Source organism: Pithys albifrons, chromosome 5 (assembly GCF_047495875.1).
Source record: "Pithys albifrons albifrons isolate INPA30051 chromosome 5, PitAlb_v1, whole genome shotgun sequence".
Lineage (NCBI taxonomy): Eukaryota > Metazoa > Chordata > Aves > Passeriformes > Thamnophilidae > Pithys > Pithys albifrons.
Window position 1 is genome coordinate 75,151,715 of NC_092462.1, and position 16,923 is coordinate 75,168,637.

Here is a 16,923-nt window from a genome sequence, read left to right on the forward strand (position 1 = left end):
AGGGGTGGAACTGGATGGGCCTTGAGGTCCCTCCCAACCCACACCATTCTAGGATTCTATTATTACAGTTTCTGGAAGATCAGAATTAAAATGAGGAACAGTCTGCATTTTAGAGAAAATTCAGAGAATTTTTTCTTCTCTAAAATAGTTATGATGTCGCCATCACGTGAAGAATTTGGGGGTTTATGTGGGTGCAGCAGCTCATCAGGCTTCAAGCAGAGAAGACCCTCCAAGCTAAACACCAAAGTGCTGCTTTTCGAGTTAGAGACAGAAGGAGGGGAAGAAAAAACACAACGATGTTAACAAGGGGGGCAGCTGATAAGATCAGCTCTTGTCAGGACACGAGAGAATTTATTGCTTTGCAGAGCACTGACAGGCACAGGGGGAAGGCATCGGTTTAACACAAACCCATTAACTCTGCAGAGCATTTGGGGTTTGTGGTTGGTTTGGGGTTTTAATCACCCAGCACAGACACAGCTCTCACAGGGAGGCTTTGGCGCTACCCTAGAGAAACACGCGGAGCTGAAGAAACAGATACAGGAGCGGGAAACAAACAGGAAACCAAACAATGGCAAGGAGAAGAACCCCCGGAGCGCAGAGCAGGAGCCTCCGCAGAATAATGGGCACGGACACTAATTAGGAACCGCGACGCCTGTCAATGGGCACGGCCGCTAATTAGGAACCGCGACGCCTGTCAATGGGCACGGTCACTAATTAGGACCGGCGACGCCTGTCCCCAGCCGAGCGCGGAGGGCACTCAGTCACTGCCTAGCCTGTCCCCAGCCTGTCCCCAGCTGAGTGCGGAGGGCACTCAGTCACTGCCCAGCCTGTCCCCAGCCGAGCGCGGAGGGCACTCAGTCACTGCCCAGCCTGTCCCCAGCCTGTCCCCGGGGTGTCCCCAGCCTGTCCCCAGCCGAGTGCGGAGGGCACTCAGTCACTGCCCAGCCTGTCCCCAGGGTGTCCCCAGGGTGTCCCCAGCCGAGCGCGGAGGGCACTCAGTCACTGCCCAGCCTATCCCCAGCCTGTCCCCAGGGTGTCCCCAGCCCAGCGTGGAGGGCGGTCAGTCACTCCCTGCCTGTCCCCAGCCTGTCCCCAGGGTGTCCTCACACAGTGACTCAGCCCCAGCACACGGAGCCGGCCCTGCTCCTGCTCCTGTTCCTGCTGTCAGGGCCCAGCCGACCCTCACAGCCCATTCAGTTTGTTCAATTGGCAGAAAACAATGTGGTCAAACAAGGGCAGATAAAAAAAATCTGTGTGCTCAGTAAGATAAAGTGAGTGAAAGATCTTGAGGGGCTGGAGCGGGGCCAGAGAAGAGCAACGAGGCTGGAGAAGGGACTGGAGCACAAGTGCTGTGGGGAGAGGCTGAGGGAGCTGGGGGTGTTTAGCCTGGAGAAGAGGAAGCTCAGAGGTGACCTCAGCACTGTCTGGAACTCCCTGAAGGGAAGTTCTGGCCAGCTGGGGGTTGGTCTCTTCTCCCAGGCACTCAGCAATAGGACAAGGGGGCACGATGGGCTCAAGCTCTGCCAGGGGAAATTGGAGAGCAGCAAAAACTTCTTTGCAGAGAGAGTACTCAGGCATTGGAATGGGCTGCCCAGAGAGGGGGTGGATTCCCCGTCCCTGGAGGTTTTGAAACTGAGCTTGGCCGTGGCACTGAGTGCCATGATCTTGTAAAGGGACTGGAGTTGGCCCAAGGGTTGGACTTGATGATCTTGGAGGTCTTTTCCAAACCAATCCATTCTAGGATTCTAAAGACACCAAAGGACCCCCAGCACTGATGTCCTCACCCCAGGAAGGTGAGAGAATGGACAGATCACCTCTGGGTATTTGCCCCAAACCAATGCAGTGCCAGCACAAGGGGCACAATAATCCTTCAAACAGTCTGCTTGGAAAGGGATGAACAATTGGTACAATACACTAAATGCTCTTAAGAGATGTGGGGGAAACCTCAGGAGGAAGAGCTCAGTGTAGGATGGGTATAATGGAGACAAAAATAATAATCTAAAAAAGTAGTAATACTTGAACAGAACAAATATTAAATAATCTTAAAGATTTACTACTACAGCCTGTAAGTCCCCTGACGCTCTCTGGGGAGGATAAAAAGTAAATGCCAACTTCCAAATTAATTTTTCCTGTCACTTTTGATGCCTTTTTCTCCCCGCAAAGAAAGCAGGAATGCCACCAGGCAACCACTTCAAAATCAGATTACAGCATTCTTTTAAAAAAATCAGCTGTAGCTACATTTAAATACTTGTATCAACAATGGGTCAGTTCTGGTCTCTCTTGGGATCTCACAAGGCTGGTTTTAATTTCAGTGCAAATATTAATGAACTTGAAGCAAAGCTGTGAAAGTTTATATTGTTTTTAGCTCACAACCCAGTCTGCAATTAAAGCTGGGCTGAGGGAAGTGCATTATTAGCTCAGGTCATTAAAGGCAGCCAAGTGAGGTAGAACATGCACTGATAAAAAAAACATAGTTATGAGTATCTGCTTTCCATACAAGCCAACAGGACTCAGGATGTAAAACTACATGGTTTTTTGTCACTGAAGCTTGTATTTGATGACAGATTTAATGCATTTGTAACAGTGCCTGTTGCATGGAAGTTATGCCAGAAATTGTGCAGGCTCCACAAGCCAGGTCAGGGCAGACAAGAGCCCCTTTGTGGGTGCTCAGAGAGTAGAACTCGCCTCCTGGATTTCCACACAAGTGCTTAGCTGGTAAAATATGGTCTTATGAATGGAATAATCCTGCCAATGATGCTCAGAATTACACAAAGAAGTTCCCTCTGCCTGCAACACTTTCCCTGAAACTGTGCAACAGTTTAACTGCCTGTTCTTGGCTCAGCAGGTGGCCAAGAAGGCCAATGGGATCCTGGCCTGGATCCAAACTAGCAAGACCAGCAGGCCCAGGGCAGTGACCCTTCCCCTGGACTCTGCCTTGGGGAGGCCACACCTTGAGTGTTGTGTTCAGTTCTGGGCCCCTCAGTTGAGGAAAGAGATTGAGGGGCTGGAGCGGGGCCAGAGAAGAGCAACGAGGCTGGAGAAAGGACTGGATGCGGCACTGAGTCTCCTCTTAAACACCTCCAGGGTCAGAGAATCCACCATGTCTTGATCCAACCCCACTGTGATCACCAGCCCAGGGCACAGAGTGACAGAGTGATCCCAGTGGGGTTGGATCAAGGGTTGAACTTGATGATCTCAGAGGTCTCTTCCAACCCAAGTGAGAAGAGAAGAGCAACGAGGCTGGAGAAGGGAGTGGAGCACAAGTGCTGTGGGGAGAGGCTGAGGGAGCTGGGGGTGTTTAGCCTGGAGAAGAGGAGGCTCAGAGGTGACCTCAGCACTGTCTGGAACTGCCTGAAGGGAAGTTCTGGCCAGGTGGGGGTTGGTCTCTTCTCCCAGGCACTCAGCAATAGGACAAGGGGGCACGATGGGCTCAAGCTCTGCCAGGGGAAATTGGAGAGCAGCAAAAACTTCTTTGCAGAGAGAGTGCTCAGGCATTGGAATGCGCTGCCCAGAGAGGGGGTGGATTCCCCATCCCTGGAGGTTTTTCAGCTGAGCTTGGCCGTGGCACTGAGTGCCATGATCTGGTAAAGGGACTGGAGTTGGCCCAAGGGTTGGACTTGATGATCTCAGAGGTCTTTTCCAACCCAATCTATTCTATGATTCTATGACTCAGCACTTGCTACAGCTCAGAGTTACCAAGACTGCAGTGCCAGTGGTGAGATGGCACAACTTAACACGTCCTGTGACACTAAATCAGCAGCAAAGGCAAAACCCAAGCAGTTTATCCTGCCTGATTAAGTTCCACTGACACAGTGACCTTACAGACCTTCTGACTGCAGAGCTGCTACTTAGGCAAAGATTTAAACCCTTACCTTAGAGAATGTGGGATGGGAAGAGTCATGTTGGACAGCTTGCATTGACTACAAGAGAACTAGGGGGTTTGTAGATATAGATATAGATACATAGATGTGTGTGTGTTTTTATATATATGTGTGTGTGTATATGTATGTATGTTTATTTATATATATATGTGAGTGTGTATTTATATGTGTGTGTATTTATATCTATATATGTGTATATATATAAATATATCTAAATATAAATATATAAAAATACTTATATAAATATATATATATAAAAATATATCTAAATATATAAAAATCTAAAAATAAATAGATAGATAAACAAAAAATAAAATAAAATAAAGTAAAATAAAATAAAGTAAAATAAAATAAAATAAAATAAAGTAAAATAAAATAAAATAAAATAAAATAAAATAAAATAAAATAAAATAAAATAAAATAAAATAAAATAAAATAAAATAAAATAAAAATTTATTTTGTGGTCCGATAGATGAGCTTTAACTTTTCTTGCCACATCATTAAAAAAACCTAAAAAATAAAACTAACCCCCCCAGGCTGTTGTGTCATTTCTTACACAAAACTTCTTTGGGGCTACATCAGATTTCTCCACCTTTAACTGTAATCCATTATTTAAACAAGGCCTTTTCTCTGAGGAATTTCAATCACCATTTCTGAATTCTTCCTTCAATATCCTGTCACTGATTATATAATAGGAAACCAGAGTCAATGTACACACAGAAATCACATTAAAACACCACAAACCCCGTTCCTTCCCCCAGCACATTTGCACGTGCTCCTTTATTGCCCTTTCCCCCCAATCCCAAAGGCACAAAGCACTGAACCCACACGTTGTTTATGTGCCAACATTTATCTCCTGGGTTTCTCATGCCACTGTTTCAACTTCTCTGCCTGAAATTAGTGAACAGGCTGGAGAATTGAGCAAAGAGAGCAACAATCAGCTGTTCATTCACTGACAAACCAGGCTGGGCCTCGGGGCAGGAAAATGATCCTCACCCTCCTGAAATTGGTGGGATCTTTATGAGTGCAGTGGGAATTAAAGGGGAGAAAATGCAAAACTAACCTAAAATGCAGAGGATTCCATCGGGCTGAGATTTGCTGCTCTGGGTCAGGATGCTCTGAATGTTTCGGAGGCGGCTGCAGCTGCAAAAAAAAACAAAAAAAAAGAGAATTTGTCTTCAAGGAAACTGGTGGGAAATGGCAAATTTGGAGGCTCAAGGGCTGCCTGAGCTTTTTTCTTTATTATATAAACTAAGTGGACACTTCAGCTTGAGTATGAAACATATTTAGACCTCCTCTCCAATCATTCCTGGTTATTTCCATAAACACGGCACTTTTTCAGAATGAACAGTCAGGGAAACCACAAACACAAAATACACCTTTGACAACCTACATTAGAACCAGAGAATTGTTAAGTTTGGAAAATACCTCCAAGTGTTGGAAAAAAAAATCATAAAGTCCAACATTAATAAGAAATTAAACAATTCCAAGCCTTACCAATTTTTTTGTAACCAAAGTGAATAGTTTATTATAAAAGAATTAATTCAGTTGTTCAAGATACATCTTTAAACCAGGGAAAAAATCCATTAACAAAAGGCAGAGAGAGAGCAAAGCAATTTGTGCTCCCAGGCAACATTCTGTGAGCTTGTTTAAATACAGATAAAAGAAAAGAAATTTCACTGTTGGTGTTACAGAATGCGCTTTCTTGTTTATGCCCTTTTTTATGGAACTATGAGCTGTTCAGGAAACAAATATCTCTGACAGAAACACTCAAACAGAGCAGTTCAAACAAACAATAAAGTCAGGGCAAATATTTCCAGTTTCATCAAAAAGCAAACCCATCTTTTCAGCAATATTACAATTATCATGCTCCACTTTCTCTGAACGACAGAAAGGTTTCCATTATGGCCAATCCAAGGGAAATGCAACATCCACAAGAAAGGACAGACAACACTGGGAGACACTTTCATAGAAAAAAAATCCATACAAACCATTCCAGCTTTAATTTTTCCCTTTTTTAGATCATCTGTTTCAGTTCTGAAACCCTAAATTATTCTTGTTGCCTCAAACTTCCTGATTCCTGTCACACTGCACTGATCAGAGTGCTGAGTACATGAATGGGGATTTTGATGTTAAATATGGAAACAGAAATTAAAGCCAGTGATGACAACAAAAAGACACTTAATCAGGTACTATCAGATGTTTGATGATGCCAAGAAATCTGTCACAAACAACACTGACCTTTATCCTGCACATTTCAGCAACTTATTTCTAGTTTAAAGCCTAACCTAAAACTGAACCTCACAGTCCTCCAAAATAAAGGGTTTTTTTCATAGAATCCTAGAATGGATTGGGTTGGAAAAGACCTCCGAGATGATCAAGTCCAACCCTTGGGCCAACTCCAGTCCCTTTACCAGATCATGGCACTCAGTTCCACGGCCAAGCTCAGTTGAAAAACCTCCAGGGATGGGGAATCCACCCCCTCTCTGGTCTTATTCTGGGAGGCTTCTGACCCACCATCAAACAGGACCCCAAAATAACTGGGTGAGATGATCCACTACGACACAAAGTGCTTGAATATTTTTACTAATGCTTATATTTTTATACTTCCCATGTCACAAGACCCAGAGCAGGAAAACTCCCCAGACTCTTCCCTGTGAGCACAAACAAACTGGATTTATTCCATTTGTTGGGATGAAAACAAGCCCAGTTATTTCAGGACCAGCTGCAGGAAAGAGCTGCTAAAGCCTCTGTAAAAACACCCAGAAAATGAAATAACTTTATGAACAAGCTGTGCAGGAGTGAGAGGCTTCTCAAGGTGCTTCTGGGTCATTCCAGGATTTCCAGAGGATCTGAAGGACAGGCTGGAAGGGCCGTGGGAAAACAGGACCAAGGGCTCTGCAGGGCCAAGGAGTCTGCAGGGCCAAGGAGTCTGCAGGACCAAGGAGTCTGCAGGGCCAAGGAGTCTGCAGGGCCAAGGAGTCTGCAGGGCCAAGGAGTCTGCAGGGCCAAGGAGTCTGCAGGGCCAAGGACTCTGCAGGGACACCCCAAGCAGGTTCCACACTGAGTTTTATTGAAACATTTGCCATTTGTGAGGAAAGAAACTGGTCAGCAAAAAATGTTATAATATTTCTATCTGAGGGCACAAAGGGAGATTCTCACTCAGCTCCCCAGAACAAAATGCAATAATCCCTCTCCTACCCGAGTTCAAGGAAAATCGAAGGAATTCTCCAGTCACAGACAGAGTTTTTGGGACTCAGTAACATTTTTAAAACCTCTTCTGTATTATAAACACAGTAGAAATACATACCTTGAGTTTGCTACTATTTTTCCCTCTTATAATGATCCCTTTTATAAAAAAGGAATGATCAGAACTCAACTGGACAAAAATAAGGGGACACCCTTTGTAAAAAACTCATAGGAAAAGATCTTCCCATTTATTTAAACTATTATCTTATGATACAAGGTAAGTTACTCCTTAGATATTTACATTTTAATTTAATTTCAACAGCTTCCACTAAAGGGTAACCAAAATATGTTTGTCTTTTAAAAATAAAATCAATGTTATGGGCTTGGGAAAGGAGATCAGAGCAGAGCAAAGCAAAATTTGCTCTTTTGTTTGTCTTCCTGAGCTCTGTAAAAGTATTTTCAAGTAAACTGCAGTGGGACAGAAAAGGGAAGAGGAACTGGGGGAGGAAAGTACCTGCATGTTTGTTCTGAGTTGGGTATTTCTTTCCTTCCCTAAAAATACATAAATTTCTCAGATTAAGCTGCTAAGACACTTCTGCATGAAAAATCTGGGTGTCCTTCAACCCTGACACAAAAGGTGAAAGCACAGAGCAAATTCTAAGTTCATTATTTCATAATGAGATGCATGACCAGAGAGATGGTTATCTCATTTTTAATACCACATAACCTTCAGCAGAATATTTTTCCTTTCCTCGTTTAAAGAAGTGGTTCCTGTGAAAGAATTATCTGAAAAAGCTCCTTCACAGAAATATTTTCAATGTCATTTCAAGGGTGTATAAATAAATCATTACATTCAAAGGCTGGCATTAAACACAGGAGATCTGTGTGTTTGAAGAAAGATGCCATTCAGAAACAGGGAAGGGAATAATTAGAATTCTTATAACATGCTTTTAAACAATACAGGCTAAACTGGGTATAAAGACAGAGGGGGGGAAAGGGGCATTTTCTTGCATTTCACATTAACCAGTCATCTGACAAAAACAAAGAGACTGTGCTGGGAACAAAAATCCTGGTGTATTCCCGACTCCAAAGCAATCTCCCTGCAAGGGCACTGACTTTTTCCTGCCTTTTATTCCACCACAGCCACAGCATTTCAAACAGAAACAACAAGGACGAACAGCCCCGAACACCGTGGCACAACCCTCTGGGATTTAGGATGCTCTCTTGGGAGATGTGGCTCTGGATCCACCACACACAGAGCCCCAACTAAATCTACAGTAACATCTTCCATTAGGTGTGTTGGAAGCACAATGTCACAAAGCCCTTCTGAGAAAGCCCCAAAATCCTGGATTTCTATGAGATTTTGACAAGGCAAGAGCTCCCGGCTGCTTATCCATCCAACTTTGGAAGTGAGTAGGAAGTTAAAGGAGGTGAAATGGGATTTTTTCCAGCACTTTTGAGCAGCAGCTGCACTTTCTATCACAGATCCCAGACTATTCTGAGCTGGAAGGGACCCATAAGGATCATCGAGTCCAACTCTTCAGTCAGTGGCTCACACAGAGGATTGAACTCATGACCTTGGCATTATTACAACCAAGTTTTAACTAACTGAGCTGATCTCAGGTTAGAATCATAGAATGGATGGAGTCGGAAAAGACCTCAAAGATCATCAAGTCCAACCCTTGGGCCAACTCCAGTCCCTTTACCAGATCATGGCACTCAGTGCCACGGCCAAGCTCAGCTGAAAAACCTCCAGGGATGGGGAATCCACCCCCTCTCTGGGCAGCCCATTCCAATGCCCGAGTACTCTCTCTGCAAAGAAGTTTTTCTGCTCTCCAACTTCAATTTCCCCTGGCAGAGCTTGAGCCCATCGTGCCCCCTTGCCCTATTGCTGAGTGCAACTTCCCTTCAGGGAGTTCCAGACAGTGCTGAGGTCACCTCTGAGCCTCCTCTTCTCCAGGCTAAACACCCCCAGCTCCCTCAGCCTCTCCCCACGGCACTTGTGCTCCAGTCCCTTCTCCAGCCTCGTTGCTCTTCTCTGGCCCCGCTCCAGCCCCTCGATCTCTTTCCTCAACTGAGGGGCCCAGAACTGAACACAACACTCAAGGTGTGGCCTCCCCAAGGCAGAGTCCAGGGGAATGGTCACTGCCCTGGACCTGCTGGCCACGCTAGTTTTGATATTTTTGATGCCACAGTGAGTGAGGGGCAGCCTCGTCCTCCTCGCTGCCTTTGTGTCTGCACTCCCAATCCTGGAACCATCCATGTGTCAAGTGGGATCAGCTCATGGATCCAAACAACCTCCAGCCCCGGAATTAATAAGGAAGAAACGCTTTCCAACAGCTGCAGAGCCGAGCTGGCTGCTGATGGAGGAAGTCAAAAGGCAGAGCCACCGTTTGGGTTGACATCTGGCAACAAAGGATGCTTGGGCCAATTAAGGAACTGTACCTTGAGGTACTTGATTTTCTGCTAATCTTGGACTATACCCAAAAAAAATGGGGGGAGATAATAGACAATCATTAACTTCTAAGAATTAGTGCTCATCTGTTCTCCACACTAATTATGCAAAGCACCTCACTTGACAACAGCCAGCCTGTCACCGCTCGGGGACAGACACGGCGCTGCAAGGCACAGTCTGTCGGCAAATAAAGAGAATATCAACAACAGCTCCGCCTTCCTCCAGCACAAAGAACAAACGCGTTTCCTCAGCAATGGCACACAGTGTCTGACTTTGCGTTTATTTTCCCACAAAGTGATGCTTTTCCCTGCATCCCCCTCGCTGCTGGCTGGATTTGGGCTGCGTGTGATTCTGAAGGGAAGTTGTGGCCAGGTGGGGGTTGGTCTCTTCTCCCAGGCACTCAGCAATAGGACAAGGGGGCACGATGGGCTCAAGCTCTGCCAGGGGAAATTGAAGTTGGAGAGCAGCAAAAACTTCTTTGCAGAGAGAGTGCTCAGGCATTGGAATGGGCTGCCCAGAGAGGGGGTGGATTCCCCATCCCTGGAGGTTTTTCAGCTGAGCTTGGCCGTGGCACTGAGTGCCATGATCTGGTAAAGGGACCGGAGTTGGACCAAGGGTTGGACTTGATGATCTCGGAGGTCTTTTCAGCCCAATCCATTCTATGATTCTATGAAAACCTCCTTAATGACCCCAAATCTCTCTGCAACACCCCCAAAACGCCTCAATGCCCTTTGTATGCCACAAAAATCATCCTTAACATCCCAACACCTCTGTCCCACCACCAAAGCCCTGCAGCCCCATCCCTCGGCCCACCTCAATGCCCTCAAAGAGGCATCAAATGCCATAGTCTGGTAAAGGGACTGGAGTTGGACCAGGGGTTGGACTTGATGATCTGGGAGGTCTTTTCCAACCCAGTCCATTTTATGATTCTATGATTCTATTCTTTTTCTGCCAAGGGAATCCAGCAGCAGCGATCCCGGCGCTGATCCCGGCGCTATTCCCGAGGGATGCGCTGCTCCTGTCACGGGCTGGCTCGGCTGCCAAGGGGGGCATTTCACTCAGTGTTTTGTCCCAGCCTGGCAGATGTTCCGCTCCGCCCCCACAAAGGCTCGGCCGTCCCAAAAACCCGCACGTGGCCGAGGGTGGATGGAAAATCTGGGGAAAATCTGGGATCCCTGGCAAGACTGGGAGAACCTCACGTTAACAGGGCTCATCTTTTCAGGGATGACTCAAACACATTCCCAAGACAATGGTTTTAACTGTAACGTCTCAATTTAACATAAATAAATAAATGAAATGAAAAAATAAAAGGATTTTTATTCCCCCAAGTCTCACTTCTTCATTTGCTGCTACCACCATCTGTTTCCACTCTACTAAAAAAAAAAAATCCAGTTTATTTTTCACGATCCTTTTGTTGACCTCACAATTTCTACCAGAAACATTATTATTGTCTGAGAGATCAGAGTCCAGGATTTCCCACAGTCTGACACTATCACCTCTTACTGGAGCCGTGAAAACAAAATCCAGGAGTCAGACTGCACTGAAGGCTCTCAGAATTTCATTGATTTCAAAAGCAGATTATTTAACATTTAATATTATTTGAAATTTAGTATTTAAAATTTTATATTTAGTATTTCGAATTTAATATTTAGTATTTCAAATTTAATATTTAGCTTGAAAAATAACACGATTTCTCACATTTAATACATTTGAAAATACAACATTTTCCTGCTGTTTCCCAAATTTCTCCAAAATGAACCTGGGCATCTTGGCTGTAAATGGATCCAGCAACTTTTTACCAACAGTAAGAAGTAAATATCAAAACCGGGCATAAAGGAATTTCTGCATTTCCAAGACCAAATTTTTTACTTCTTGACTTTGACAGGAATATTTAACTCTGCATTTCAGAGACCTCAAAGCACAGAAGAACAAGCCTGAATGTCTCTTTCCTAACCCTCTGGAACCGCCTCATGCCGTTGGCACATCAGAAGCTCCTTGAGGATCTTTGGCTCCCCAGCACATCCCAACAGCAGCACCATTTATTAGGAATGCACATCCATATTCCCACAGGCATTTCCTATGGATAGTGCAGCCCTGTAGCATCTTTGTGTGCTGTGAGGAATCACAGACCAGGCCTCAACATCAGCCGATGGGCTGGAAATGAGGCCAAATTCATCCAGGGGATGTGATGAAATGATGGGTTGCCCCTCACCTACACACCGGTCAGAGCCACAGCCCTGGTGCTTTCTCTGTTTAACAGGGTGATTTATCATTTATATGGTGTTTCCACTTCCTTAAGTTGCAGCACATTATTGAGGACATCAACTATCCCCCTCACAAACCATGATATCACCTGAAAACATGACAATAATGGCAGGAGCAGCACCGAGCAGCAGCTCCAGGGGGATTATTGTGCCACCTCTGATTAGAAGGACAAGGCACTGCCTGGCACTTCAAAAATCAGAAGTTCACAGAATCATAGAATGGATTGGGTTGGAAAAGACCTCCAAGATCATCAAATCCAATCCTTGGTTCAACTCCAGTCCCTTTACCAGATCATGGCACTCAGTGCCACGGCCAAGCTCAGTTGTTTTACAACCTCCAGGGATGAGGAATCCACCCCCACTCTGGGCAGCCCATTCCAATGCCTGAGCACTCTCTGTCAAACCACGGGGCCTCAGGACCAAATTTCAGAGCCCTTCCTGGACTACAATCTCTGCAGCCTCCAAGGTGCTTTGCCATCAGTTCCAGCCCAACAATTTCCAAGGGAGAACCTCAGCTGGAGCTCCAGGGTAGGCTGAGTGGCTGTGACAGCTCCGCTCCTGCCCTTGGCAACTTCTCCTTCCCAGGCACTCACTCTGCCTCTCTATTCCCAGGAATTACAGAGTTCCACATCCCTCTTACCTATGGCTGCAGTCTGGCACTGACCTTAAGCCATCTGACTTCCTTAACATGGCAGAAAACCATCCATACTCACGGTTTGCTTCTCTTTTTTTTTCCCCTGCAAGTCAAACCCCGTCTCTCTTTGCATTGCTAAAATACAGGGCACCCCTTAAAAACTCCTGTGCTGTTACAAACCCTGAACCTCGGCATAGTTACATCAGGAACACACGGCCACAGACTGGGAATCTTTCCACACAGACAAGTCCCCACTAAAAATCTGGGGGGGAAACCACAACAATTCTTCGGTCCTGGCATTGCTGTGATCCAAAAAACCCTCCCAAGGCTCCTCTGATGCCACAAAGCTCCAAGGTGCTTTGCCATCAGTTCCAGCAAAGGGAGAAAAGGGAGAACCTCAGCTGGAGCTCCAGGGGTGGCTGAGTGGCTGGGACAGCTCCGCTCCTCCCCTTGGCAATTTTCCTTCCCAGGCACCCTCTCTGCCTCTCTATTCCCAGGAATTGCACAGTTCCACATCCCTTTTACCGCGGGCTGTAGACCTTAAGCCATCTCACTTCCCTAACATGGCAGAAAACCATCCATATTCAAGGAGTCGGGTTTGTTTCTCTTTTTTTTTTTTCCCTGCAAGTCAACCCCCCTCTCTCTTTGCATTGCTAAAATACAGGGCACCCCTTAAAAACTCCTGTGCTGTTACAAACCCTGAACCTCAGCATAGTTACATCAGGAACACACGGGCACAGACTGGGAATCTTTCCACACAGACAATCCCCCGCTAAAATCGGGTGGGAAACCACAAAAAAACCACAACAATTCTTCAGTCCTGGCACCGCTGTGATCCAAACACCCCTCCCAAGGCTCGGCTGATGCCACAGGAAAAAAGCCATCTATTAACCACTGTGTGATTAACAACAGAACACTCCAGAGCATGAGAATGGGCAGCACAGAGGGAGAGGCAACAGGAAAATTAACCCCAGGACTCTTTGCATTTCCCCACATGGTGAGGACTCATCTGCGTTACGTGGATAATGATAACGAGGATTTGTGCTCTGATTTGCATAAAGGTAATTCAGCCTGGGTGGGTGCAGAGCCCTCCCAAACACAACAAATCGACGTGGATTTTCACTTAAAACAAGGATTTAATAGACTGTTTGTTCAGAAATGCATTGGTAAGGAACACACTCATTCACCACTCAACACAGACACAGGAAGGGTGACATCACCACCCAAAAACATCCCCTTTTTTGGGCAGTATTCCTCTCTTAGTTATTTTTTCCTTTCCCTTTCCAAACCCATTCTTTACTTGCTCAGGTTGTTTCAGCTCCGAGGGTCCCCAGATCCCCACATGGCACACCAAAACTCCAAAGCATGTGGAAGAACTCCAAGAATTCCCTCTGGCCCTTTCTCTAGTCTTTATATAGTCTGAAGAATTTTTCCATTCCTGTTTGGGACTTGGGGAAAGGGGGAGGAGGGTAACAGATTGCTTTGTTTTAAGTTATTTTTATTAACTGCCTGCTATCTGCTGACTGCCTGGGAAATGTATTGCAAACACTGGCCTCCAGCTGGGCTGAAAATAAAAAAGAGAACTGGACAAAAATGAAATGTTGGGGAGGGAAAAAAATTACCAAATGACACAGCTCTTCTAACCACGCCAAGTTACAGATGCTGGAGGAGCTCCCAGTGGAGCTCAAAGCTTGCAGATGTTCATAGAGCCTGAATGTTCTCATGACAACCCTAAAACAGGGGCTCAGATTACAAAAATCACTCAGGAAGAGAGAAGCTTGAGTGGAAACCATTTTCTCCTTCAGCTTTTTTTTTGTTACCATCTTGGCATTTTGCTACAGATCGTGAATTTTTAGACGCTTTGCAGCTCTAAAGAAACACTGAGCTCTTCTAAACAATTAAGATTAATTTATTCAATTAAAAAAATTATTTGTAAAGGTCACTTTCCTTCTCTCTTGTGCTCGATTCCATCTCTAACTGCAGGCAGGCAGAGAACACAAACCAGCACAGAACTGTCATGTTCACATTTTAAAAGCACAACAACCTCCAGGTCTCTCCCTCAGAGCAGAGAAATCTTTATTTTACTGGCAAATCGTCCAAAAAGTGAAAATGCTGTTTGTTGTTTTGTTTTAAATTGACAATCTCCAGCAAACACAGCCCCAGGTAGCTCAGCCAAGTGTTTGTCTGAATTCACGTGCAGCGTCCCCACTGCTCTATTATCTGGTGACACTTCCAGGAATTGTGTGGAGCTATTGAAAGCATCAAGCACTTCAGTTCCTGGCTTGCTCTTTGGGGCATTATGGAACAGAATCATGGAATCAGGAAGGTTGGAAAAGCCCTCTAAGATTATCCAGTCCAACCGTTACTCCAGCCCTGTCAAGGCCACCACCAAACCACGGCCCCAAGTGCCACATAAATGTCTTTTAAACACCTGGGTTTTAAACCCTGTCCCAGTGCTTGACAAGCCTTCCAGTGATGAAATTTTCCTTAATATCCAACCTAAACCCCCTCTGGCACAACTTGAGGCTGTTTGCTCAATTCAGACCCTTCAGATAATGGGCTCCAGCCTCACACACTGGAGTGCCTTAATCCTCTACATGGAAACAGAGCTCTGGCAGCCCAAGGATACCTGAGCTGACACCTGAGCTCCCACAGAGCCAAGGCCACCATCTCACATGTTCCCACCCCCTTCAAGCCCTGTCCTAAGTGTCCCAGGCACTCAGCAATAGGACAAGGGGGCACGATGGGCTCAAGCTCTGCCAGGGGAAATTGAAGTTGGAGTGCAGAAAGAAATTCTTTGCAGAGAGAGTGCTCAGGCATTGGAATGGGCTGTCCAGAGAGGGGGTGGATTCCCCATCCCTGGAGGTTTTTCAGCTGAGCTTGGCCATGGCACTGAGTGCCATGATCTGGTAAAGGGACTGGAGTTAGCCCAAGGGTTGGACTTGATGATCTCGGAGGTCTTTTCCAACCCAATTCATTCTATGATTCTAAGAAAACCTCCTTAATGACCCCAAATCTCGCTGCAACACCCCCCAAAATGCCTCAATACCCTCTGCATGCCACAAAAACCATCCTTATTATCCCAACACCTCTCTATCCCATCACCAAAGCCCTGCACTCTCATCCTTCAGCCCACCCCACTGCCCTCAAACAGTCATCAAACCCTATTTTCTCTACAATCAGCAGAATCTCTGTGGGTCTTCTCCCACACTGAACTCCTTAACACCCCATCCAATCCCTTAAAACCTCTCCTTAATACCCCAACCCCTCTATCCCATCACCAAAGCTCTGCAGTCCCATCCTTCCCACTCCAACGTCCTCAAACAGGCGTTAAACTCCTTTTTCTCCACAACCGGCACAGTCAGCCCCCTGAACACCCATTTTTTTTCACACCAAACTCCTCGTCACTCCATCATACCTCTTAAAACCTCTCCCTAATGCCCCTTTATCCCAGCCCACTTCAGCAACCTCCTCTTCCCATCCCAACGCCCTCAAACAGGCGTTAAACCCTTTTTTTTCCCATAACCAGCACAGTCAGCCCTCTGAACGCCCCAGTTTGGGCCTTATCGCCACATCAACTCCCTTAAACCCCTTCCTTAAATCACCTATTTCCCCTCCCAATGCATCTCCTCTACCCACCCCAAAGCGCCGCACCCCATCATCCCTCAGGCGCTAAAACAGCCGTCAAAACACCCTATTTCATCCCAAATCGCCAAACCATCAATCCTACTTCACCCCCAATGCGCCACACACACAAAGAGAGGTCTGGCAAAACCTCTCCTTGTCCCATACCAACCCTTTTCATCTCCTCACCAAACCCCCGCATCCCCTTAGCGCTCCCCCCGCTCACACCGCGCCCTCCCAGCGCTGGCTGTCACTCCCTGGCTGTGCCCTCTGGCTGTCCCCCCACCCCGGCCGTGTCCCCCGGTGTGCCCTGCGGTACCTGACGGGGGCTGCGGGGCTGCGGGGCCGGGCTCGGCGCTGCGGGAGGAGAGCGGAGCGGCCGCACAGCGCCATGGCGACCGCGATGCGGCCCAAGCAGGGCCGGGCCGGGCCGGCTCCTCCTCCTCCTCCTCCTCCTCGGCTGCGGCGCGCACCACCCCGCGCGGGGGGTGGATGGAGCGGTTGGCACCCGTCCCGCTGTCCCTGCTCCGCGCCTTTCTGCCCGAGTAGCGTTTAGATCACGGTTTTAACTCGTCACGAATTGTGAAGTCGGGAATATTTTGATAACTCGCAGGTTCTGCGAGGGGACATAGCGCGGGATGCGGGAGGTCATCCCTCCAGAGGGAATGGGCTCGTCCAACTCCTGCCCCCCGTGCGCGCACACCCCTCCAGTGCCATCAGTTCCCCCCCCCCCCCCCCCCCCCCCCGTCTCCGCTCGCTCATGGGCGCGTCCAGCCCCCACCACTGTCGGTGGGTGTCCCCCCCCGCGGTGGGGAGTGGGCTCGCCCGGTCCCACGGAGACCTCGGGATAGGGATAAAGAGAATCCCGGAATAGGG

General features: G+C 46.9%; 1 protein-coding gene across 1 annotated transcript in view; it reads right to left on the bottom strand.

The window, feature by feature from the left end:
* The window catches only part of LOC139672640 (dynein axonemal assembly factor 9-like), an 87,978-nt gene extending 71,518 nt beyond the window's left edge, over nt 1-16,460 (bottom strand). Inside the window, exons 1-2 of the mRNA XM_071557079.1 lie at nt 16,367-16,460; nt 4,945-5,024 (exon numbers count right to left, since the gene is read on the bottom strand). Coding sequence (XP_071413180.1) covers nt 4,945-5,024; nt 16,367-16,440 — 154 coding nt within the window. The 5' untranslated portion in view covers nt 16,441-16,460. The remainder of the gene's footprint in view (nt 1-4,944; nt 5,025-16,366) is intronic.
* Between the last annotated feature and the right edge of the window lie 463 nt (nt 16,461-16,923).